Source organism: Malurus melanocephalus, unplaced genomic scaffold (assembly GCF_030028575.1).
Source record: "Malurus melanocephalus ecotype Western Australia unplaced genomic scaffold, MMel_1.1 scaffold_378, whole genome shotgun sequence".
NCBI classification, from domain to species: domain Eukaryota; kingdom Metazoa; phylum Chordata; class Aves; order Passeriformes; family Maluridae; genus Malurus; species Malurus melanocephalus.
This window is the reverse complement of record NW_026623610.1, coordinates 499967-518182: the sequence shown is the minus strand read 5'-3', so window position 1 is coordinate 518182 and position 18216 is coordinate 499967. Positions and strand designations below refer to the sequence as shown.

Here is an 18216-nt window from a genome sequence, read left to right as displayed (position 1 = left end):
TGGGGGGACACGGACACGGGTGGCTGCTCCTCCCCGGCCCCTCCTCACTGACCGTGTCTGTCCCGCAGCAATGGCTGGTGAACGGCGGGCACATGGCGGACCTGTGGCAGAACTGCACCTCCGGCGCCGTCTTCCAGTGCCTGGCATCCTCCTCCAACGGTGAGTGCTCCCCGGGCTCGGGGCCGCTTCTGTTTCCCTCCGGGGACCGATGGAATCGGGGGGATTTGTCTGTGCGGGTTATTTGTGACTTCGTCTTGGATTTTCCTTCATCCCCGGAGCTTCTCCCTCCCACCCCACCCCATGCCCCTGCCTCTGCTCTGTCGGAGCAGGGCTCTGCTGGGTCCTGCTGTGTCCCCACAGGGCTGGCCCAACACCGGGGGACTGCCCGCACCCCCCTCAGTCCAGACCCACTGTCCATCGCTCTGCTCGGCTGCCCTGGGCGGAGGGAAAGCTCCTGGCAGCACCAGGGCAGGGTGGCACACTCAGGTGTACAGGGAGGGACAGCTGGAGCCCTTTTAGGGGGTCTTGGCCCCTTTTCCCACTTGGCTGTACAAACTCGAGGAGGTCCCTGGAGCAGGGTGGCTGGGGCTGTCACCCCGCGGGGAGCTCAGGGGCTGTTCTGGGCTCACCTCCCTCTCTGCTGGTGAAGGGTTTGGAAGGTGCACACAGAGCCCTGAGGACACTGTCTCCAGAGGACACCCGTCCCCTCCCTGGAAATCTGTCCCACCTTTTGCTGCTGGGACGGGCTGGGATTTCGGGCAGAGCGCTGGCCCTGGGGGTCGCTGTGAGGATGTGCCCGGTTTCGGGCCCTTCATCCCGCRGCACCTGCACACATGGCGGGGCTCAGCAGCCCTTGGCACCCAGCTGGGTGAAGGCCGGTGTCACACGGGGTGTCATCACCCCTGGGCTGTTTGCTGAGGCCAGCAGGGGAGKGGGGCGTGCTGAGACACTGTGACACACAGTTTCCAGGATGACCAGTGGCCCCAGGAACACAAAATCCRTGTTCAGAGAGCTGGGCAAGCCAGTGCCTCAGTTTCCCTGGAAGACAGAGCTAATGCCAGTGGTGCTGTGGCCAGCATTTGTTTTGTTAGCCAGGTTTTTGCTTTCCTGTGGAAATAGATAGTCACAGTGTGAGTGCCAGTGAAAGCAGCTGTGAGTCACCCCGCTGTCACTGGGACACAGTCACGCTGTGCCGGAAACGCTGTGCGGGCCTGGGGAGCAGCAAACCGAGACCACGAGCTCTGGTGAGRGGGGACAGTCACACCGAGAGCGTTAAATGCTTCCAGAGGGTCCCTCGGTGAAGGGAGAGGGTGAGAGGGTTTTTGTTTTTCCGATGGGGATCCTCAGCCTTTGGGAGCAAAGCASTCGAGTTTCCCCCCGTGGGGAGGTGATGGCGATGCTCCGTCCCTTGCCGCCCCCGGTGTGTCCCTGCGTGTGTCGGGCTCTGCTTTCGCTGGCAGCGGCGCTCCAGCGCTGGTCTCTGCTGACGCCTGGTGGTGTCCGGGAAGCGGCTGGATCCCATCCCGGCCGAGGAGCCTTCTGGAGCCCCGGCCCTCATCAGCAGTTGGCCAGGGCCGGCAGATGCAGAGTAGGCAGCCSCGCTTCAGGGCCAGTCATGCGAGCTGCGAATGTGCTGAGCCCCTGCTTTGCAATGAAAGGCAGCGATTGCTCCCAGGAGTGCCAGAGCCGAGGGCTCTAAAGCCTCCCTAAATCTTTCGCTTTTCAAACCTGCAGCGCTTTTTCTGGCTGTTTCCAGGATGCTCTGTTGGGGCTGTCAGTGCTGAGGGGGCCTGTCCCAACTGTGGCTGGGTGTTTTCCTGCACACCGGCCAGTCCTGCCGTGTGTTGGGAGTGTCCATTGCYCTGCTCAGAGCTGCTGGAGCCTTTCCAATGTTCAGGGTTTATGGTTAAAGGGGCTGTAGTCAAGGTGACCCTGCTGAAAATGCTGTCAAGCAGCTGAGTTGGGTTGATAGCCCTGATGTGGTGGAAGGAGTCCCTGCCCATAGCACGTGGGGTGGAACGAGATGATCCTTAAGGTCCCTTCCAACCCAAACCATTCTGGGATTCCAGGATTAAATGCCCCAGTGAGCTGCTTTTTGAGTAGAAGTTCGTTGTGCTCAAGGCTCAGACAGGTCTCTGAGAGCTCTCACTAATCCAAAGGCTCTGCTCTGACATCAGGAGWAGGGGTTTTGCTTGGACAGAAGCTTGTGCCCCACCCACCCTGTGGCAGGGGTGGGAGCTGAGGACCTGTCTTCATCCTGTGGGACCCTGGATGCAGGATTCAGAGCCCACCACTGCTGTAGGAACACAGRTTCAAAGGATATTTCCTGGGCTTGTGCAAGGCTTTTAAGGTCTGTAAGAACAGAACAAAAATGCCACAGGGTCTCCTTTGCAGTGGGCCCTGCTGCTCCCCTCCCTCCCTTGTCACTGCTGGCAGGGAGCTGCTGTTGRCCACTCTTTGCAGCACTAGTGAGGTCATGGGGCCAGGCTGCTGTAGCAGAACCACCTCCAAGRCTCACACTTGTCTCCTGCCTCATCTTCATCCTCCTTTCCTGGGAATATGCTTATGTTATAAATTAGGAACAATCTCATACAAATCCCACAAGCCAGCCTCGGYTACAGCCCTCRGAAGCGAGGCTGTGTTATGGGCTCYAGACAGCCATAAAAATTCATTTCCCTGTGCCAAGGATGCTACTGAACCAAGGTTGTAACCTAGATGGTACTAACTCAAGGTTAATCCTTGAATGCTAAAGTGCTCTGGGCTAAGAGCAAGGAATTTTCCTTGGGAATTTTGGCAGAACTTTCAGTCTTTACACTGAAGCAGTTTTTGCTCTGGCCATCGCAGTGGCCTCTGGAGCGTGATTATTCCTTCTTCTCTTTTCAAAAAGCAATGGGACTCAGTAAGTGGAATTWGGGAATCAGATGGTGCTGGATCACCTGTGTTCATCATGGATGGGGTCTCTGGGGGGTGCCCTGATGGCCCTTGGTCCCAGCTGAGCCTCCCCTGTCCTGTCACATAGGGACCTCTGAGTGGATGCCCATTGAGAAGCTGAACTTCTAAAACCAGGTGCCAGGAGCATTTGCTTTTGTTTCACACGGAGGCAAGTTTTGGGCTGTGCTCCTCACCCTACAGATTGTCCCATGGGGAAGGACCAGGCAGCCAAACAGCCCCAGGGCTGGGTGCTCACTGCCTGAGCAAGGATTCCCRGGACATCAACAGACCTTGGGTAGGGGCTGGACTTGGCCCCTCGGTGGAGATGGAGCTCCCACCACCCCAACTGCTCCTGGCAGGGCTGGAGCCCTCGGTGCATGCAAGGGCTGRGCCATCCCGCAGGAGCAGCGCAGGGAGGGAGCCCAGGGCACATTCCCACTCCTTCTCCGTGGACAACTGCCTGCTTGTTGCTTTGATTTTTGCATTTGCTGTTAGATAATGCTTTTTTTTCTTCAAGAGGCCGAGAACTATGAAAAAAATGTTGCAATCTTTGCTTCGTTTGCGYTGTCAGACATTCCTGGAAAAGACTTATCTCAGGAATTCAGCTCTGAATCCCAGGATTGTGGGTCGGCAGGGCCATGTGCCAGCCCTGGCTGTGCGACCTCGCTGCCGGCTCAGGGCACGTGGCCGGGCCCAGCAAGTGCTCCCAAGGAGATTCCATCCCGAATTTCCAGACAGGAATAGTTTTTCCTCCAAAAATGGCATTTTCTTTCCGCAACTGAATTTTTTATGCAGGCAAGGAGGCTTTTTTCTGCTACGTTCTACTGCTGGTTGTGGTGGGAGTATTGAAAGCAGGGAGGGCCTGGGGCCATCTATGGAGATCCCCCATCCATCTGTAATGGCAGCAGACATTTCTCCTGGCGTCTTCTCACAGTTTCTCCTGGTGCTGCTCTGTGGCTTTCCCCTGCCTGGCTCGTTCACAGGCGGTTTGGGGCTTCTTAAAAGGGAAAAGAAACTCCAGAACCTCAGGAAATGCCAATCCATGCTCACTGAGTGCCCGGGGCCCTGATGCTGTGATGGCCACAAGCCAARGCCAGGTGGTTGCCTGGAGCAGGGGTCTGCCCTGACCCCTGGGCAGGCAGGGATGGCCCTCCCATTGCTGGGGCTGGCACTGCCCAGCTCCTCTGGGCACCAGCTCTTCCAGAGCCTCTGGGTGCATCCCTAAGCAGCACTGCTGGTGCTTGAAATGCATTTTCCTGGGGCTGGAGCAGGTGGGAAAGCTGCTCCTCCCTGGAACATGACAGAAACATCTGTACCCAGAGCCATCYACTGCTCCCAGCAGGAATTGTGCTGCTGCATCTCCCCTCTAAAAATCCAGAGACATCTGACCCCATTGCTTCTCGTCTGTCAGCTCCTCCAGAGTGGCTTTGCTGCCTTTATTTTTTCCAGCTCTTTCTTCCAGCAATGCTGGATTCACATCACATGCCTTGGGGAAGGTGGGATGGAGAGCTGGAGGTGCCTTTAGCTTGCTGCAATCTTCTTTGTGACTGAAAATGAAGGCTATTCATTGTCATAGGAGCCTCGAGCTGAGGGAGATTATTTCTCCATGTCTAATTCCATTATTGACAGTGAGTGCAAAGTATCTCAGCAAAAGGAGATGGGGAGAAATTCCCCTTCAGCTCACTGGRAAGTCTTAGAGTACACCAACAGCATCAGGGCTTGAAGAAGGTGTTGCAGGTGAGGGGGCACTTCCTAGCACAGGAGGGTGAGGTGGAGATGAGAAAACAGTCACTCCAGAAAGCTGGGAGTTCAAAGATGTATTGATCCAAAGATTTAAACAATGATTTCAGCTTTTTATTGGAGGCTGAAGTGACTGTGTGGCCTCGTGCTGTGTGTGGGGCTGTCTGCAGGCACAGAACTGCTGCTGCAAACTGGTGAGAAATGAGCYTTGTTCTGGGATGTGGACCTGCCAGAGGGAATCCCTGCAGGAAATACCAGATAACTCATTTGTGAGATAAGGCATAGCCTTTATACTTGAGGTTCCATCCCCGTCCCATCCAGCTGATGGGCCCCATATACAGACACCTGGATATGGGGACATCTCTGGTCTTTCAGGCTCTTTGCAGCTGACATCAGAGTAACAAAGAGGCAGCTTTTAATTGGTCCAGGATACCCACTTTGTCATTAATGTYATTAACAGTGGGTGACACTGGCTTKACTTGGGCAGGATTAGACCCTCTCTGCTGGATCTGGGGGCTGTAACTTAYCCCTTGGTGTTCTGAAATCAGCTGAGGGGCATTCATGGGGTCCCAGAATGGTTTGGGTTGGAAAAAAACCTTAAATCCCAGCCAGTGCCACCCTTGCCATGGCAGGGACACCTCCCACTGTCCCAGGCTGCTCCCAGCTCCAGTGTCCATCCTGGCCTTGGGCACTGCCAGGGATCCAGGGGCAGCCACAGCTGCTCTGAACACCCTGTGCCAGGGCCTTACCACCCTCTGAGTAAAGAATTTGTCCTTAACATCTAAAAATCTCCTATTCCAAGAGAATATTTTCTATTTCAGATCAGTTTGTCCCGTAACTTTGTTGCCTTCAGTAGGAAAGGGATTTCCTCTGCTTAAAACCATTTTTTTAAACATTGCTGGTTCTTCTTAAAAATAGYATCTGATAAAGAGAGGTCAGGAACTGCTGCTGTTTTTTTTTCTCAGCTGCTACAGATGTCTTTGGCCCCCATTTTTTCTGTGAAAGGTGGGGTCAGACAACCTTCCCTGCCATATTTGTGCTCTGGCCCATAGAGGAGTGGGAGGAAGAAGGCAAAGTGGGCAAACTGTCAAAGCAGAAGAAAGGGTGGGGAAGCCCCTTGCAGAGTGTGGTGCTGGAAAACCCTTCAYCTTCTTTTGGCCTTGCTGAGGCTTTTGGATGTCCCTGTGGGCCCAGAGTGACCCTGGACCAGGGCTGTGGRCCAGGGCACCACTGCTCCCACTGCTGCTCTGTGCCTGGACTGGAACCCCCAGGGGCTGGGGATGGAGTCCTTGGGAGGATCTGGCCATGGAATGATGGATCTGCCACCTCTTCAGAGGCCAGGAGGAGGTCAGAGCCACCACACCAAAGGTCTGGGGAAGGAGATGCCCTGGGCTTTGTGGAGCTGTTGGAAGGAGTTTTTCATGGTGCCAGCAGCTTTCTGCTGCCTCAGCTGCATCAGGAGCGGCCTGTGTGGGATGTGAGCTCTGATGGAGTGTGGCAGCTCTGGAGAGCCCTGGATGTCCTGGCCTCATGGACCTCTTGGATGGACCTTCAAGGAGAAGGCAAGAGAGATGAGCCCAGAGGAAAAGAGAAGATTGGGGTTTGAGGGGCTCATCTCCATCTGAAGGAGCTGCAGAAGAGGAGCAGGGGCTCTTGGGCAGGGCATTCAGTCACTGCCTCCCTGCAGCCCCAGGGTTTCCTTCCTGCTCATCCCCATCTCTCACAGACACCTTGGGAGCTCTTCGAAATCCCCCTTTCCTGGTGGGATTGGCAGGAATACCTCGATCCAGTACCCTGTGGTCCTTCCTAGGGGGTGGACACAGGAGGATTGGGAATGAGCAGCTGTTGGGTGCAGAACCTGCTTCTCGTGGTTTGAGCAGCTCCAGCCGGGGAATATCTGACTGGTGCTGGTGGGAGGGCTGGGCCACAGCGGGAGAAAGCTGCAGTGGAGCTGGGTTTCCCTGGGACAGCGTGGTGGCTCAGCTGAACACGCTGTGAGGATGCTGTCCCCACCAGGAGAGGTGTTCCCTGTCCCCTGGGGCTGCCAGGGGCCCTGGGGCGAGCTGGGCTATGCAGAGYAGCACCACAGACCCCTGAGCTTTCCTGACCCTGGCAGCTGCCGAGGGGCCTCTGGCAGAAGTGCAGTCCCAGAGAGTGCTGCAACTGAGATGATATTTCTGCATCTCCACCCCTTTTCAGCCCTCTTTGGGGTGTTTGAATATCAGAACCACTGCAAGTCCCAGCACTTTGGTGTGACCTGGCCACCTCAGAGGTGAGGATGTGAGCTGGGCTCAGCTTCTTGGGCAGGCCTTGACACCTGAGAAAAAACTCTGGAAAAGCCCTGGTCAGAAAACATGGCTCTTCATGGCAGCAGCAGGTTTTGGTCACGAATGTCCCCTCCTCCAGCTTTGTCTGTATTATATGCTACAGTCACCTCTTTAATGGATGTTTTCTTCCCCAGAAGTGGTTGGTTTTTAAATGTACAGAGTGTACACACTTGGCAAAGGGAGAACTCCATCTGCAGAACGTTCCCATCAGCTGCAGATTGCAGCACTCCGGGGTTTTTAATGCACAGCAGCAATTTAGGGATGTCTTACAGCAGTGGATAAGCTGAGTGCTCCAATAAGTGTCTTCAGCGTGCACTTTGTTCCAAGTGCACAAAGAGGGTGTGGCAGCTGTGAATTAAACCCCGAGGAGGCAATGTCTGTTCTCTGCTCCTGGCCAAGGGCACGTTTTTCCCTGCCCTATTGGTCCTGCGGGCTTAAAACCTCCACCTCCATGCAAGCAGGGTTGGGGTGGCTGCTGTCTTTCTGGGAGATTCAACTCCAATTTCTGCTCTGGGTTCCTATTTCTGCTCTGGGTTTCTCTCTTTCATGCTGGATTTTAGAGCAGTGAAACGAAGTCTTCATCGTCCCATGGCTGAGATCTTTTCCCTGCTGTTGTAAGTAGTGCTGTGAGCATATCAGGGCTTGCAGAACTTAAGGGGAAATTCAAATTTGCTTTGCAAAAACTTCTTGCTTTGTCTGTGGTGCTTGAGAGGACTCTAAGCCCGCTCCCGCCGGGTCATCTCCGGAAGCRGTGTGCACCGTGTTATCTGTCCTTTCCACGCTGCTTCCTTTCCTTCTTCCTCCTGAAGAACAAAGATATAAACACAGAGCTGAAGAGATGCAGGGGGAAAATGGAATAACCAGCTCGCTGCCCAGGGGAAACCACAAATAACAGCCTGGCAGTAAACAGTGCTGACAGCCCAGGCTGCAGCTCCGGGCCAGCCACCCTCCGGGAAACTCGCTGGGTTTTTGAAATCCTGCAGRCTGGACACACACTAACAGCAAAGGGGTTAAAGGCATGTGGGCTGAGGAGGTAGAAACCCCATCTGCAGCTGTGGGGGTGGTTTGAAATGTAATAAAGGCCATTAGCTGTCCCATTACARCCAGGGTCTGTGGGCAGCTGGCTGGGCATTAATGGAGTTCTGGAACTCGCTGCTGCAGGTCTCTGAGTCCTGGGCTGGGATCCTGCCCTTTGTTTTCACAAAGGAGGCCAGCAAAAGTCAGCGAAGGGCTGGATGWGAGCGGGCTCAGGGCTCTGGTCTGTGGGATCATCTCCTGAATTCCCTGCTCCCAGGCTGGCTGCCGAAACCCTGCGGCCACGGCGGGCTCCCCCCTCAGCGCTGCCTTTCTCTGCCTCTGACACGGCTCTTTATGACAATGGGATTTTGCAAAGCCCCTGTAAATCATTTGCATTCAGAACCAAAAACCAGGCAGGGGAGGCGGATGCAATTAAAGGGCAGCTCAGCTCAGCTCAGCTTTCTGTCTAGACAGCTTCTCCTAAAATAACCGGCCCTGGGAGCATCCACCTCCCTGCAGAAAGGGCTCCTCTCGGGCCGCATCCCGGGGCCTTTGCAGTCACAAAAGACTTGGCTCTCTGGGTCCTGCGTGAAACTGCAGGGCTGGGCTTTGGCTCAGCTGGTGCACAGAGCTGGGCACGGCTTCAGGGCTTGGGAAGGGGTGAGAGGAAAGCTCAGCTTCCCAGATCTGCGATGGGAGCCCTGCCTGGGCTGAGGAACGGGGGGAGATGCAGTTCAGCAACTGCACATCCTCCAACCATTTCTCTGGTATGATCTGAGCAAGGATTTACAATGATTTTGGTGGTGCTGGAGCTGCCTCATGCCCTGTTTCCCRCTGGTGGATCATGGCCAGAGCTGAAGGGGTGGGTGGGGTGAGGTAGGAGGGTTTCCCTGCCTGGCTGCCTGAGGCAGGGGAAATACACTGGACATTTTGTGTGTACATCACTGTGAAATCCACACTGGGATTTCCTGGAAGCAGCAGTGGCTGCTCCTCCCTAAGGAATGGCAGCAACTGGTGCAGAGAGCTGGGTGCACTGGGGCGAGGGAAGGGCAGCACTCGTTAGTGCTGGGGGCAGTTTTGGATGGGAAGCGTGGCCAGGAGGGGAAGGAGCGGGCTGGCTCTGAGGGCAGAGGCTGCTCGGGGTGGTTCCAGAACTCTGGCAGCAGGGGCTGTGTGTGCTCCATCGCCCCAACATCCAGAGGCAAAGATAGGTAGAAATCCTGCTGCAGAGTCAGAGCGAAGCCATGACTGAGGGCACAGGGTGTTCCCTGCAGGCAGGAATTTGCTGGGAGTGCTCCTGGATCATCACTGCCATCCCAGCTGGAGGCTGGGCCTCATTCTCCCTTCAAATCCCGCTCTGCCCTCCCCGAGTGCAGGAGGAATCGCAGGGATTTGAGGGGAACTGTGTCACTTCTCTGGGGCAGATGTGCCCTGGACAGTCCCAATGGCCTCRTTTGCTGCTCCAAGGTTGGAGGTGGCTGAGCTGAAGGGCAGCTTTATTTGGAAGTTTTTCTCAGTTTCAGCCATTTGCTGCAGGAAGTTGATTCTTGCAGGCAGGGGACTGAAACTGGTGGGAGTAAAACTGTGGCAGGAACGTGGGACTGAGTCTGAGGTTTCATTGCTGCCTAATCCCATCTGAGGACCCRGCCCTATCCATGATCATTCTGCCTCTCACTGGGTGGTCTGTGCCTCAGTTTACCTGTACTGAGTCCTGTCTGCCTTTCATGGTGAATTAATCGGTGTTGCTTCCTCAAAAAYCTCTYAAGGAAGCTGCAAATCCACATTTTRCTTTCAAACTTTATAAGGAAAGGGGAAGGCAGACGTATTTGTGAGCACTGCCTCTTGCTGTCAAGCTGTGGCAGCTCATGGCATGGAGCTGCATTTTGCTTGTTTATTTATATTTTTTTTTACGTGGGGAGTTACACACCCACTAAGCCTGGAAATAGCTGAACAGTGACTCACACAGGGACTGGTTTAACTGCTCTGCTCTGGGATGCAGCTGCGCTTGGCAGCTGGGGAAGGCTCTTCCAAAAGGTTCAGCTCCACGGGGGCAGAGGGTGTTTTTGTTCCCTGTGTATTTCTTTGCCCACGAAGCTCGGCCAGCGCGGTGTGCCGGGGTTCATTGCACATGGCTGCGGTGTTTGCAGCACAGCTGAACGGCCAGGGCTGCCCCGGGGCTGGGGGAGAGGCTCGCTCTGGCTTTTGCAGGCTGGGGTTGATGTCTCTGCCCTGTTCCATGGTAAACGCTCCCGAGGMAGGGCCAGCCTGTTTGTGTTTGATCCCAGCAGCTGCTCCTGCACAGGGCACCCACACAGCCCCTGGGTTCCCGGAGCACCGTGCCCGTGCTGGGGACAGCAGCAGCACTGAATGTGTTCCCCAGCTGCTCCCAAAGCCTGTGGGGKCCAGGGTGGGGTGGTGGCCCAGGGCTGGTGCCATGGCCRTGGGCACAGCAGGGGCTCCGTGGTGCCCACACTGAGGTGTCTGTCTGTCTKTCTGTCCCCAGAATGGCTGCAGTCTGTCCAAGCCATGATGATCCTCTCYGTCATCTTCAGCGTCCTGTCCCTGTTCCTGTTCTTCTGCCAGCTCTTCACGCTCACCAAGGGCGGCAGGTTCTACATCACCGGAGTGTTCCAGATCCTCGCCGGTGAGTGGGGGCTGAGGGCTGCCAGCCAGGGCAGGGGTGCCAATGAGCAGCTCCTGGGGCAGCTCACAAGGGCTGTGGAGCTGCCAGCCTGGCTCCCTGAAGGGAGGGSAGGATGGATAATTTGGGGGTGGTGAGGCCTCACCCACCCAGGATGGGATCTGACTGTCTCCATTGKGCATCCAGGCTCCTCTCCCTTGCACAGGGAAGGTGCAGGAGTGCTCCTGCCCCAGGCTGGGGGGCTCTGGAGGGGCAGGGGCAGAGCTGGGGACAGAGCTGGGGACAGAGCTGGGGGCAGGCASGTCACAGGGGCTGCTGGAACCAGAGCTGTGCCTGTTSCCCTGGCTCRGGGTGGGATGTTGGGTGCCCAGGGTGGCTGTGCTGGCTCCGGGGCCCACCTGCACCAGGCTGGGTGAGGCTTCCACAGCTGCTGGTGGGGTGGGGGAACTCCTGATGATCCTGTTTTGGCAAAAGAGGACTCAGTGATTATTTATAAACTTGCAATGAGGGGGCCTGGTGCTTTCCCCACCAGCACAGAGCCCTGGAGCTGCAGGGTGAGCTCTGGCTTGGACTGTCAGCTGCTATTTTTAACTCTTAAAGAACTCAGTGCTGGAAAGCAGCCACAGTTCATGTCCTTCATTGCAGTTCCCCAGATATTGGTGCTGTAAAGCCACTGTTTATGTTTACAYGTATGAAACCAGTGGAGAGGATTTTCACGTGTTTAGGCAAAAAAATGGAATTGTTCTTCTAGGTCCTGRCTGCGTTAGGACAGAGTGTCCAGGAAGGAGATTGATTCTTTCCTAGAGCTTTAGATCTTAAACTAGAAGCCACCCGAGGTGGGTGTCCTGCYACTTTATCAGTGGAACAAAGTTTCTGGGCATCCTGTAAGCAGCTGGTCTTCCCAAGCCCTGGAGAAGTCCAGACCTAAACTTTATTGGCATTAATCCATGATAAGTGGCTCTGCTTGGCTGCAGTGCAGGTGGGGAGTTCAGATCAATTCTCCATCTCTGGAAAAGGAATTGTATGGGAACCCCTGAGGGCTGTGGAGCCAAGGAGGGGAAATGGGCATTAATAATGCAATGACCTGCTGAGAGCTTCTCTGATAGAGCTGGGAGCAGAAGGCTTCTCTGTGCTGAGTGATTGCTGCTCAATCCTGGCTGGCAGAGGAGGAGAAAAGGGGATTGTAGCCCTGTTCGGGCCATGCTGGGCATCCTGAGGGGATCAGGGTCMGGCCACAGACACACAGTCCTTGTTGAGCTTGAGCTGTGGGTTAAAGCCATGCCCAGTCGGTGTGAAGGACAGAAAAAGTGTGTCCTCATCCCATCAAGCTTCTCTATGGCCAGGGTGACCTGTAGGCAGAGGTCTGGAACCACGTGGACCATGCAGAGGTGGGCACTACTGACCATCCTTGCTGTTGTCCCTGGCCAGCAGTGGAAGAGGGGGCTCAGGACATTTTTGATCTTTGTGACCCTAAATTTCAGGGTTTTTGGTAGGAAAGAGGACATGGCTGTGCCAGCGCTGCCAGGAGATCCCAGCTGGAGGTAGGGCCAGCCCTGGTGACAGGAGCTGAGCCTGGTCTGGTGTCCTTGCAGCTTTTGGTAGGAAGCCACTGGTGTCTGAGGCCAAGGAAGGAAACTCCTGTGGCCTTCAGACTGAGCAGGATTCATCCCTGCCTCACCAGGCCCGGCTGCAGGGCTGCCAGGGACAGGGCTGACCCAGCTGAGCAGAGCCAGGCAGGACCTCCCTCCTCCTGGGAAAGACGAGAAGGCTCTGCCCGAGCCACCCCTGCACCTCCTGCAGCATGGAAAAGCTGAGGGTTCTGCAGAGCCTGAGCAAGAGCAGGGCTGGGTCTGAACCRGYGGGTGCCAGGGCAGGAGCGCTGGGCTCTGTTGGGGTCACAGCAGGACAGGGGTGCCCTGGGAGCCAGTGAGGGGAGCAGGGGCCGGTCCCCACTGCAGCTTCAGTTCTGGGACACTGGGGAGTGTAAGGAAGGGCAAGAAGGGAAGCGTGAGGCTGCTTGGGTCTGTGGTGCAGTGACCAGGCAGGATCATCCACACACCTTTTCACACAGCTTGGAATCACCCCCAAAGCCTGGCTGGATTTGTCCTGAGGGGATCAAGGGCATCAAAAGGCCTTCAAAGGCTTCCTGCCATCCTTGGTGGGTCCATCACACCGTGGGGAATTCCTCATAGCTCAGCATGGCAGAGATGTTGGTTTGGGTTTCTCAGGGTTTGACCCAACTTTTCCATCCTTCTYTTCCTCTCATCATCACTTCTATCCCTTCTTTCCCATCCCAGCCACCCCAGAGCTGCTGCCCCATGGGCTCAGCCTTGAGGGCCATGCCTGCCACACATCGCACAGCTGTCTGCAAACACCTGGCTTGGAGMGCTGCCCTGGAGCTTGCAGAGCAACAGCCTGGTTGCTCTGCAGGGCTGGRGCAGCTCCAGCTGGAACAATCCCTGGGAGCAGATGTCAGGAAGTGTTTGCCCTCCTGACCTGCCAGAGCCAGAGCGGAGCGTGCTCTCCCAGCCGGGCTGCACAGGGGTGATGCATGGCTGCCTGCAGCAGTGCAGCTGSCTGCAGCTGGCCCTCCCTTCCTGTCCCTGCCTTCTCCGGGCCCAGAGCAGGGCAGGTGCCCCACAAGTGCAGTTGTGGCCATCGCCTCCCGGCCGCATTCCCCTGCGGACAATCGCCGCTGTATCTGCCGTCTGTAGGTGACTGGGTGGCCACACGCCYGTGCCCCGTCCCCCAGACAATGGCTCTGCTCTCTGTGCATGGGCTGGCCAGTGGGAGTTGGCTCCTGTGCTCGGAGAATGGAAACTGCTCCAGCGGCGCCTTAATGAAGCCAATTCCCACTTGTGCACTTTCCCCAAACAAAAGGAGCAGTGTCAAGTGGAATTACAGCTCAAATATCACGGTGCTGAAATGTAGGTGGTCCCGAGGTCTGGGCAGGGGATTTGGAACTCTGCTCCAACAACAGCCCCATGACTGTATAATAGAACTGCTGGGATTGACTAAAAGAGCTTGTTTGGGGCAGGAATAGAGGTGGCTTTGTGTGAGCTTGAGCGGTGCCCACCCYGATGGTGGGGTTTGCAACAAAGCTTAAACACTGCCCACCGGGGCTGGGCMTGGCCAGACACCCCCGGGGCCCTGGCTGATTGTGGGGTGCCAGGAGCCAGGGAAGAGGATGAGCCATGGCACAGCAGGGTTTGCAGGGAGTGGGGTTTTTAAGGAACAGGGTTTGCTGGGAATGGGGTTTACAGCTGAGCTCCTGTTGCTGCTGTGAAGGATGGGAGATCACAAGGCACAGACCCTGCCCAGCCAGAGCATCCTGAGGCCCAGCTATGTTTGCGGCTTTTATTACCTGGACGACTTCTTGCTTTGAAAGCTCAGGTCTGTGTGTGACCTCTTGCAGCAGCCCAGGGAGGTGGTTCAGGCCAGGGTTTTCAACAGGGCACCAGGGGAGTGGGATTGGTCTGAGCAATCCTGATCCCTCAGGATCTGGGGCTGCTTGAGGGAGGGATTAGCCCAGGTGATGCTCCAGAGCCTCTGGCTTTGCTTGGGGAGCAGGGCAGGGACATCCCTGCTCACCTCCAGCCAGCCCAGAGCCCACAGCAGGAGATTCCCAGAGCAGGAGATTCCCAGTTTTCTGGGAGGCAGGATCCATGGGGGCAATAACAAAAGCTGTTTCCGTGCTGGTGCAGGGTGCTATCCGGTGTGACCCTGAGTTCCCGCAGGGAATCCATGCGTGGCCCCGCTGACTGACACACTCCCTGTGCTCTCCCTCAGGGCTGTGTGTGATGAGTGGTGCTGCCATCTACACAGTGAGGCACACGGACTGGCACCCAGCCTCGGAAAACACCTCCTACGGCTTCGCCTACATCCTGGCGTGGCTGGCCTTCCCCCTGGCCCTGGCCAGTGGCATCATCTACGTCATCCTACGGAAGCGCGAGTGACGCCGCGGGACCTGGCCTGGCGTGACAGGGGCACTCATGACGTCCTCAGAGGAGACGGAGGCGGGGGAGAATAGACGAGAAAACGGAAAAAAAAAAAAAAAAAAAAAAAAAAAAAAAAAAAAAAAAAAAAAAAAAAAAAAAAAAAAAGGAATAAACCCTCCCATCCAAACCAAACCCAACTGACCCCCAAAGGAAACACTCAAAGGGTTCCTTGTTAATTGAAGATGTATATAGTATCTATGGTTTAAAAAACCTATTTATAACACTTTTTACATATATGTACATAGTCTTGTTTGCTTTTGTTGACCATGCGCTGTTTTAAAGCCTAAAGCAAGTGCCTAAGGAACTCTCACTCCTAACAGTGTAACAAGAGCGCAGTGATTTTTCTCTCAYGCAAAATCCTCTTTGAGCTGAACTCTCCTTGCCCATCCCACCCGCGCTGACCGTCAGAACCCCCGGCTCTGGCTGGTTTTAGGCTGGCATGGGTCAGAGTCCGGGGGCTGGGCCCTGCTCCTGCTATATGCTGTGATCCAAAGGGCACAGATSTGCCGGGAAACGCTTCTGAAAGGTTTGAAGGATTTTGGAGCAAAGGCTTTGATTGCCGCAAGTGCCTAAATGACTTACGTGCCTAAGTCCCACTGCCTTGCCACCACACCCGCTGGGAATTTGGGCTGTTAAATCACTTAGGTCAAGCTGTGCTCCAGCCCGGGCCATCCTCCTCYGCTCGGGGTGCCGGGGTTGGGGTGTGCCGAGCGCTGGGAACTGCTGCTCCCAGCCCAGAACGGGCTCTGTCCTTGCTGTGGAGCTAAACTGCCCTGAGAAAGAAGCCAGCCCAGTGTGTCCCTGAAATCCAATACCAGATGTATGAAATGGTGCTATCTATTTACCATTCCTTACCCCGCTAAACCATTTAACCTTAGTCACTGGAAATTCAGTTAACGATCTTGAGGTAAACAACCAAGCTAGAAATGAGAAATAATTTTGTGTAATATAAATGAGCTATAACTGCTTTTGTACTTAGATTTGCTCTTACTATTATTTTTAATAAAGCATTTATAACCAAGATTCCTTTTTCCCCTCCGTGGTACAGAGGAACAGAAGCAGCTCTGCCCGGAGCCTGTGGGGCTCTGGCACCAGAGCGAGATGTGATTCCTCTGTCAGCAACGAGTCTGGCCATGAATGGAACAGGCACCAGCACAGATCCCAGGCTGCCTCTGAGGACTCCGGACACTGTTGCTGTTTTTGTTTAATTTTGGGATTTTTTTGGGTTCTACTTTTTTTTTTTTTTTTCCGCTTTGCTTTTCTGATTTTATACCGACTGTGTGGACTAAGAAGCAATGAAATAAAAGCCAGAGTAACTCAGGTGCTTCTGCTTTTTTTTTCATTTTTGGGGGTTATAGGTGGACTCTGCTCCCCCAGCCTGCTTGCACAGCCATCCCATGGAATCATGGAATTGCGGAGTGGGTTGGGCTGGAAGGAGCCTTAAAGCCCATCCAGTCCCACCCCTGCCATGGGCAGGGACACCTCCCATTGTCCCAAGTTACTCCAAAACCCATCCAACATGGCCTTGGGCACTGCCAGGGATCCAGGGGCAGCCACAGCTGCTCTGGGCACCCTGTGCCAGGGCCTGCCCACCCTCCCAGGGAACAATTTCTTCCCAATATCCAGTTTAAAGCTATGCTCTCAGTTCGAAGCCATTCCCCTTCATTCTATCACTGCATTTCCAAAGTTTTTCTCCAGCTTTCTTGAAGCCCCTGCAGGTACAGCAATACCACAGTAAGGTCACCACCGGCATCCCAAAGGTGGCAGCTGGCAGGACCACAGCTATCCCTTCCAGTCTCCTGGGATGGTTCTGCTCAGCATCAGCTGCCCCAGGGATCTGTCTGGCTCTGCTGCTCGRCACAAAGAGCAGAAGCCTCTCAGTCCCAAAGGCCCGGGGCTGTGGCAGCAGCAGTGGCCAGGGACCAGCACATTGTGCAGAGYGAGCAGCCCTGAGGGCTGGCACAGTCGCTGGCGCTTCCCCTCCCTCAGTGTGCAGTGACTGAGCACCCGGGCTGATGAGTTAATGCAGCAACTGGTGCTGGCAGAGACACAATGGCTGCTGCACGGCCATCCCTGGAGGGCAGCTATGGACATCAGACCCATCCCAGAGCCCTCAGCCCTGCCACAGCCCCAGGGAAAGGAGCAGCAGTTGTGTGCCATCCCCTCATCCACTCAGGGCAGGGCCTGGGTGCAGTGGGACCACCCTGGCACTTTGCTTGGCTGGGCCTCCTGGTCAGGGTCTTACTGCTGGGAATGTTTCAGAGTCACAAATTGTTTGCTCTGGAAGGGACCTTAAAGGTCATCCCATCCCACCCCTGCCAGGCAGGGACACCTTTCAGTATCTCAGGCTGCTCCCAGCCCCAATGTCCAGCCTGGCCTTGGGCACTGCCAGGGATCCAGGGGCAGCCACAGCTGCTCTGGGCACCCTGTGCCAGGGTCTCCCCATCCTCACAGTATATTTATTTTCCTGTGTGCTCATTTGCTGAGCTCAAAGCCGAGGAGGGGATGGCAGATCCAGAGCCCCTGTGAGCTGCAGCCTTGGGATGAGGTCATCCTGGTCCCCAGCCAAGGGATAAATATTTCCCTTCTGAGGAGCAGGTTGGACCATAGGTGAGTTTTTCCCTCCTGTGGAGAAATTAAAGATTGTCTTCCTCACTTGGGATCAATATCTCAGAAGGCAGAAAAACACTGAGTGCATCAGTTTTGCCTCTGCTCTTGAACCATTCACAGTGTAAACAAGCAAGTGGCATCGCTTCAGGCCAACATCTTAGGCTTGCAGAGCTGCTTTGTGTTACGGATGCAGTTTTGCAAGTGCATGTAGCAAAATTATTTTTCAAAGGAGAAACAAGGTGAGGGGTTGGATCTTTTAGTAAAGGGTTTGAAGGGGAGCAGCCACTGATTCGCAGCAGAGTTGACATCCTCTCCCCCAAACTGCCAAACTGGCATGGAGCTAGGTCAGGGGAGGTTTAGGCTGGATTTCAGGGAAAGGTTCTTCTGTGCCCAGAGGGTGCTGGCACTGCCCAGGCTCCCCAGGGAATGGTCCCGGCCCCGAGGCTGCCAGAGCTCCAGGAGCGTTTGGGCAGCGCTGCCAGGGATGGACAGGGGGGGATTGTTGGGGGGTCTGGGCAGGGATTGGAGATGRACTGGGTGATCCCTGTGGGTCCCTTCCAGCTCAGGATGTTCTGTAATTCTGTGGAACTCTCGTTTTGGCTGAACCAGGTGGGTTGGATGATASCAAATCCTTTTTCCTTAGCACTCCACCGTGGCTGCAAACACGTCCCACAGCTCGGTGGGGATGGGAGCTACTGGCTGCCACCCTCCACCAGGATTGCTTTGKCTCCAGGGCCTCTTTTGCCCTGTTTCCGCCGTGTTTCCCAAGCCCGTTCCCCTCGGTGCCGCTCGAGCCGCGGGGGGGAGATGGGCTCAGTCCGGCCCGAGCGCGGAGCGCGGGCGCCCTCCCATGGTTGCGGGAGGAACTGCGGGAGCGGGACCCCGAGAGAACGTCCCGAGCCCTGCGAGGGGCTGGGGACACGGGGGACACGGGGACACGGGGGACACGGGG

The 18216-nt window shown here is 55.6% G+C and overlaps 1 protein-coding gene across 1 annotated transcript in view; it reads left to right on the top strand.

Annotated features, from left to right (window-relative positions):
- The window catches only part of PMP22 (peripheral myelin protein 22), a 17156-nt gene extending 2145 nt beyond the window's left edge, over window positions 1-15011 (top strand). The window contains exons 3-5 of the mRNA XM_057378889.1: window positions 69-159; window positions 10519-10659; window positions 14446-15011. Coding sequence (XP_057234872.1) covers window positions 69-159; window positions 10519-10659; window positions 14446-14612 — 399 coding nt within the window. The 3' untranslated portion in view covers window positions 14613-15011. The remainder of the gene's footprint in view (window positions 1-68; window positions 160-10518; window positions 10660-14445) is intronic.
- Window positions 15012-18216: the final 3205 nt, after the last annotated feature.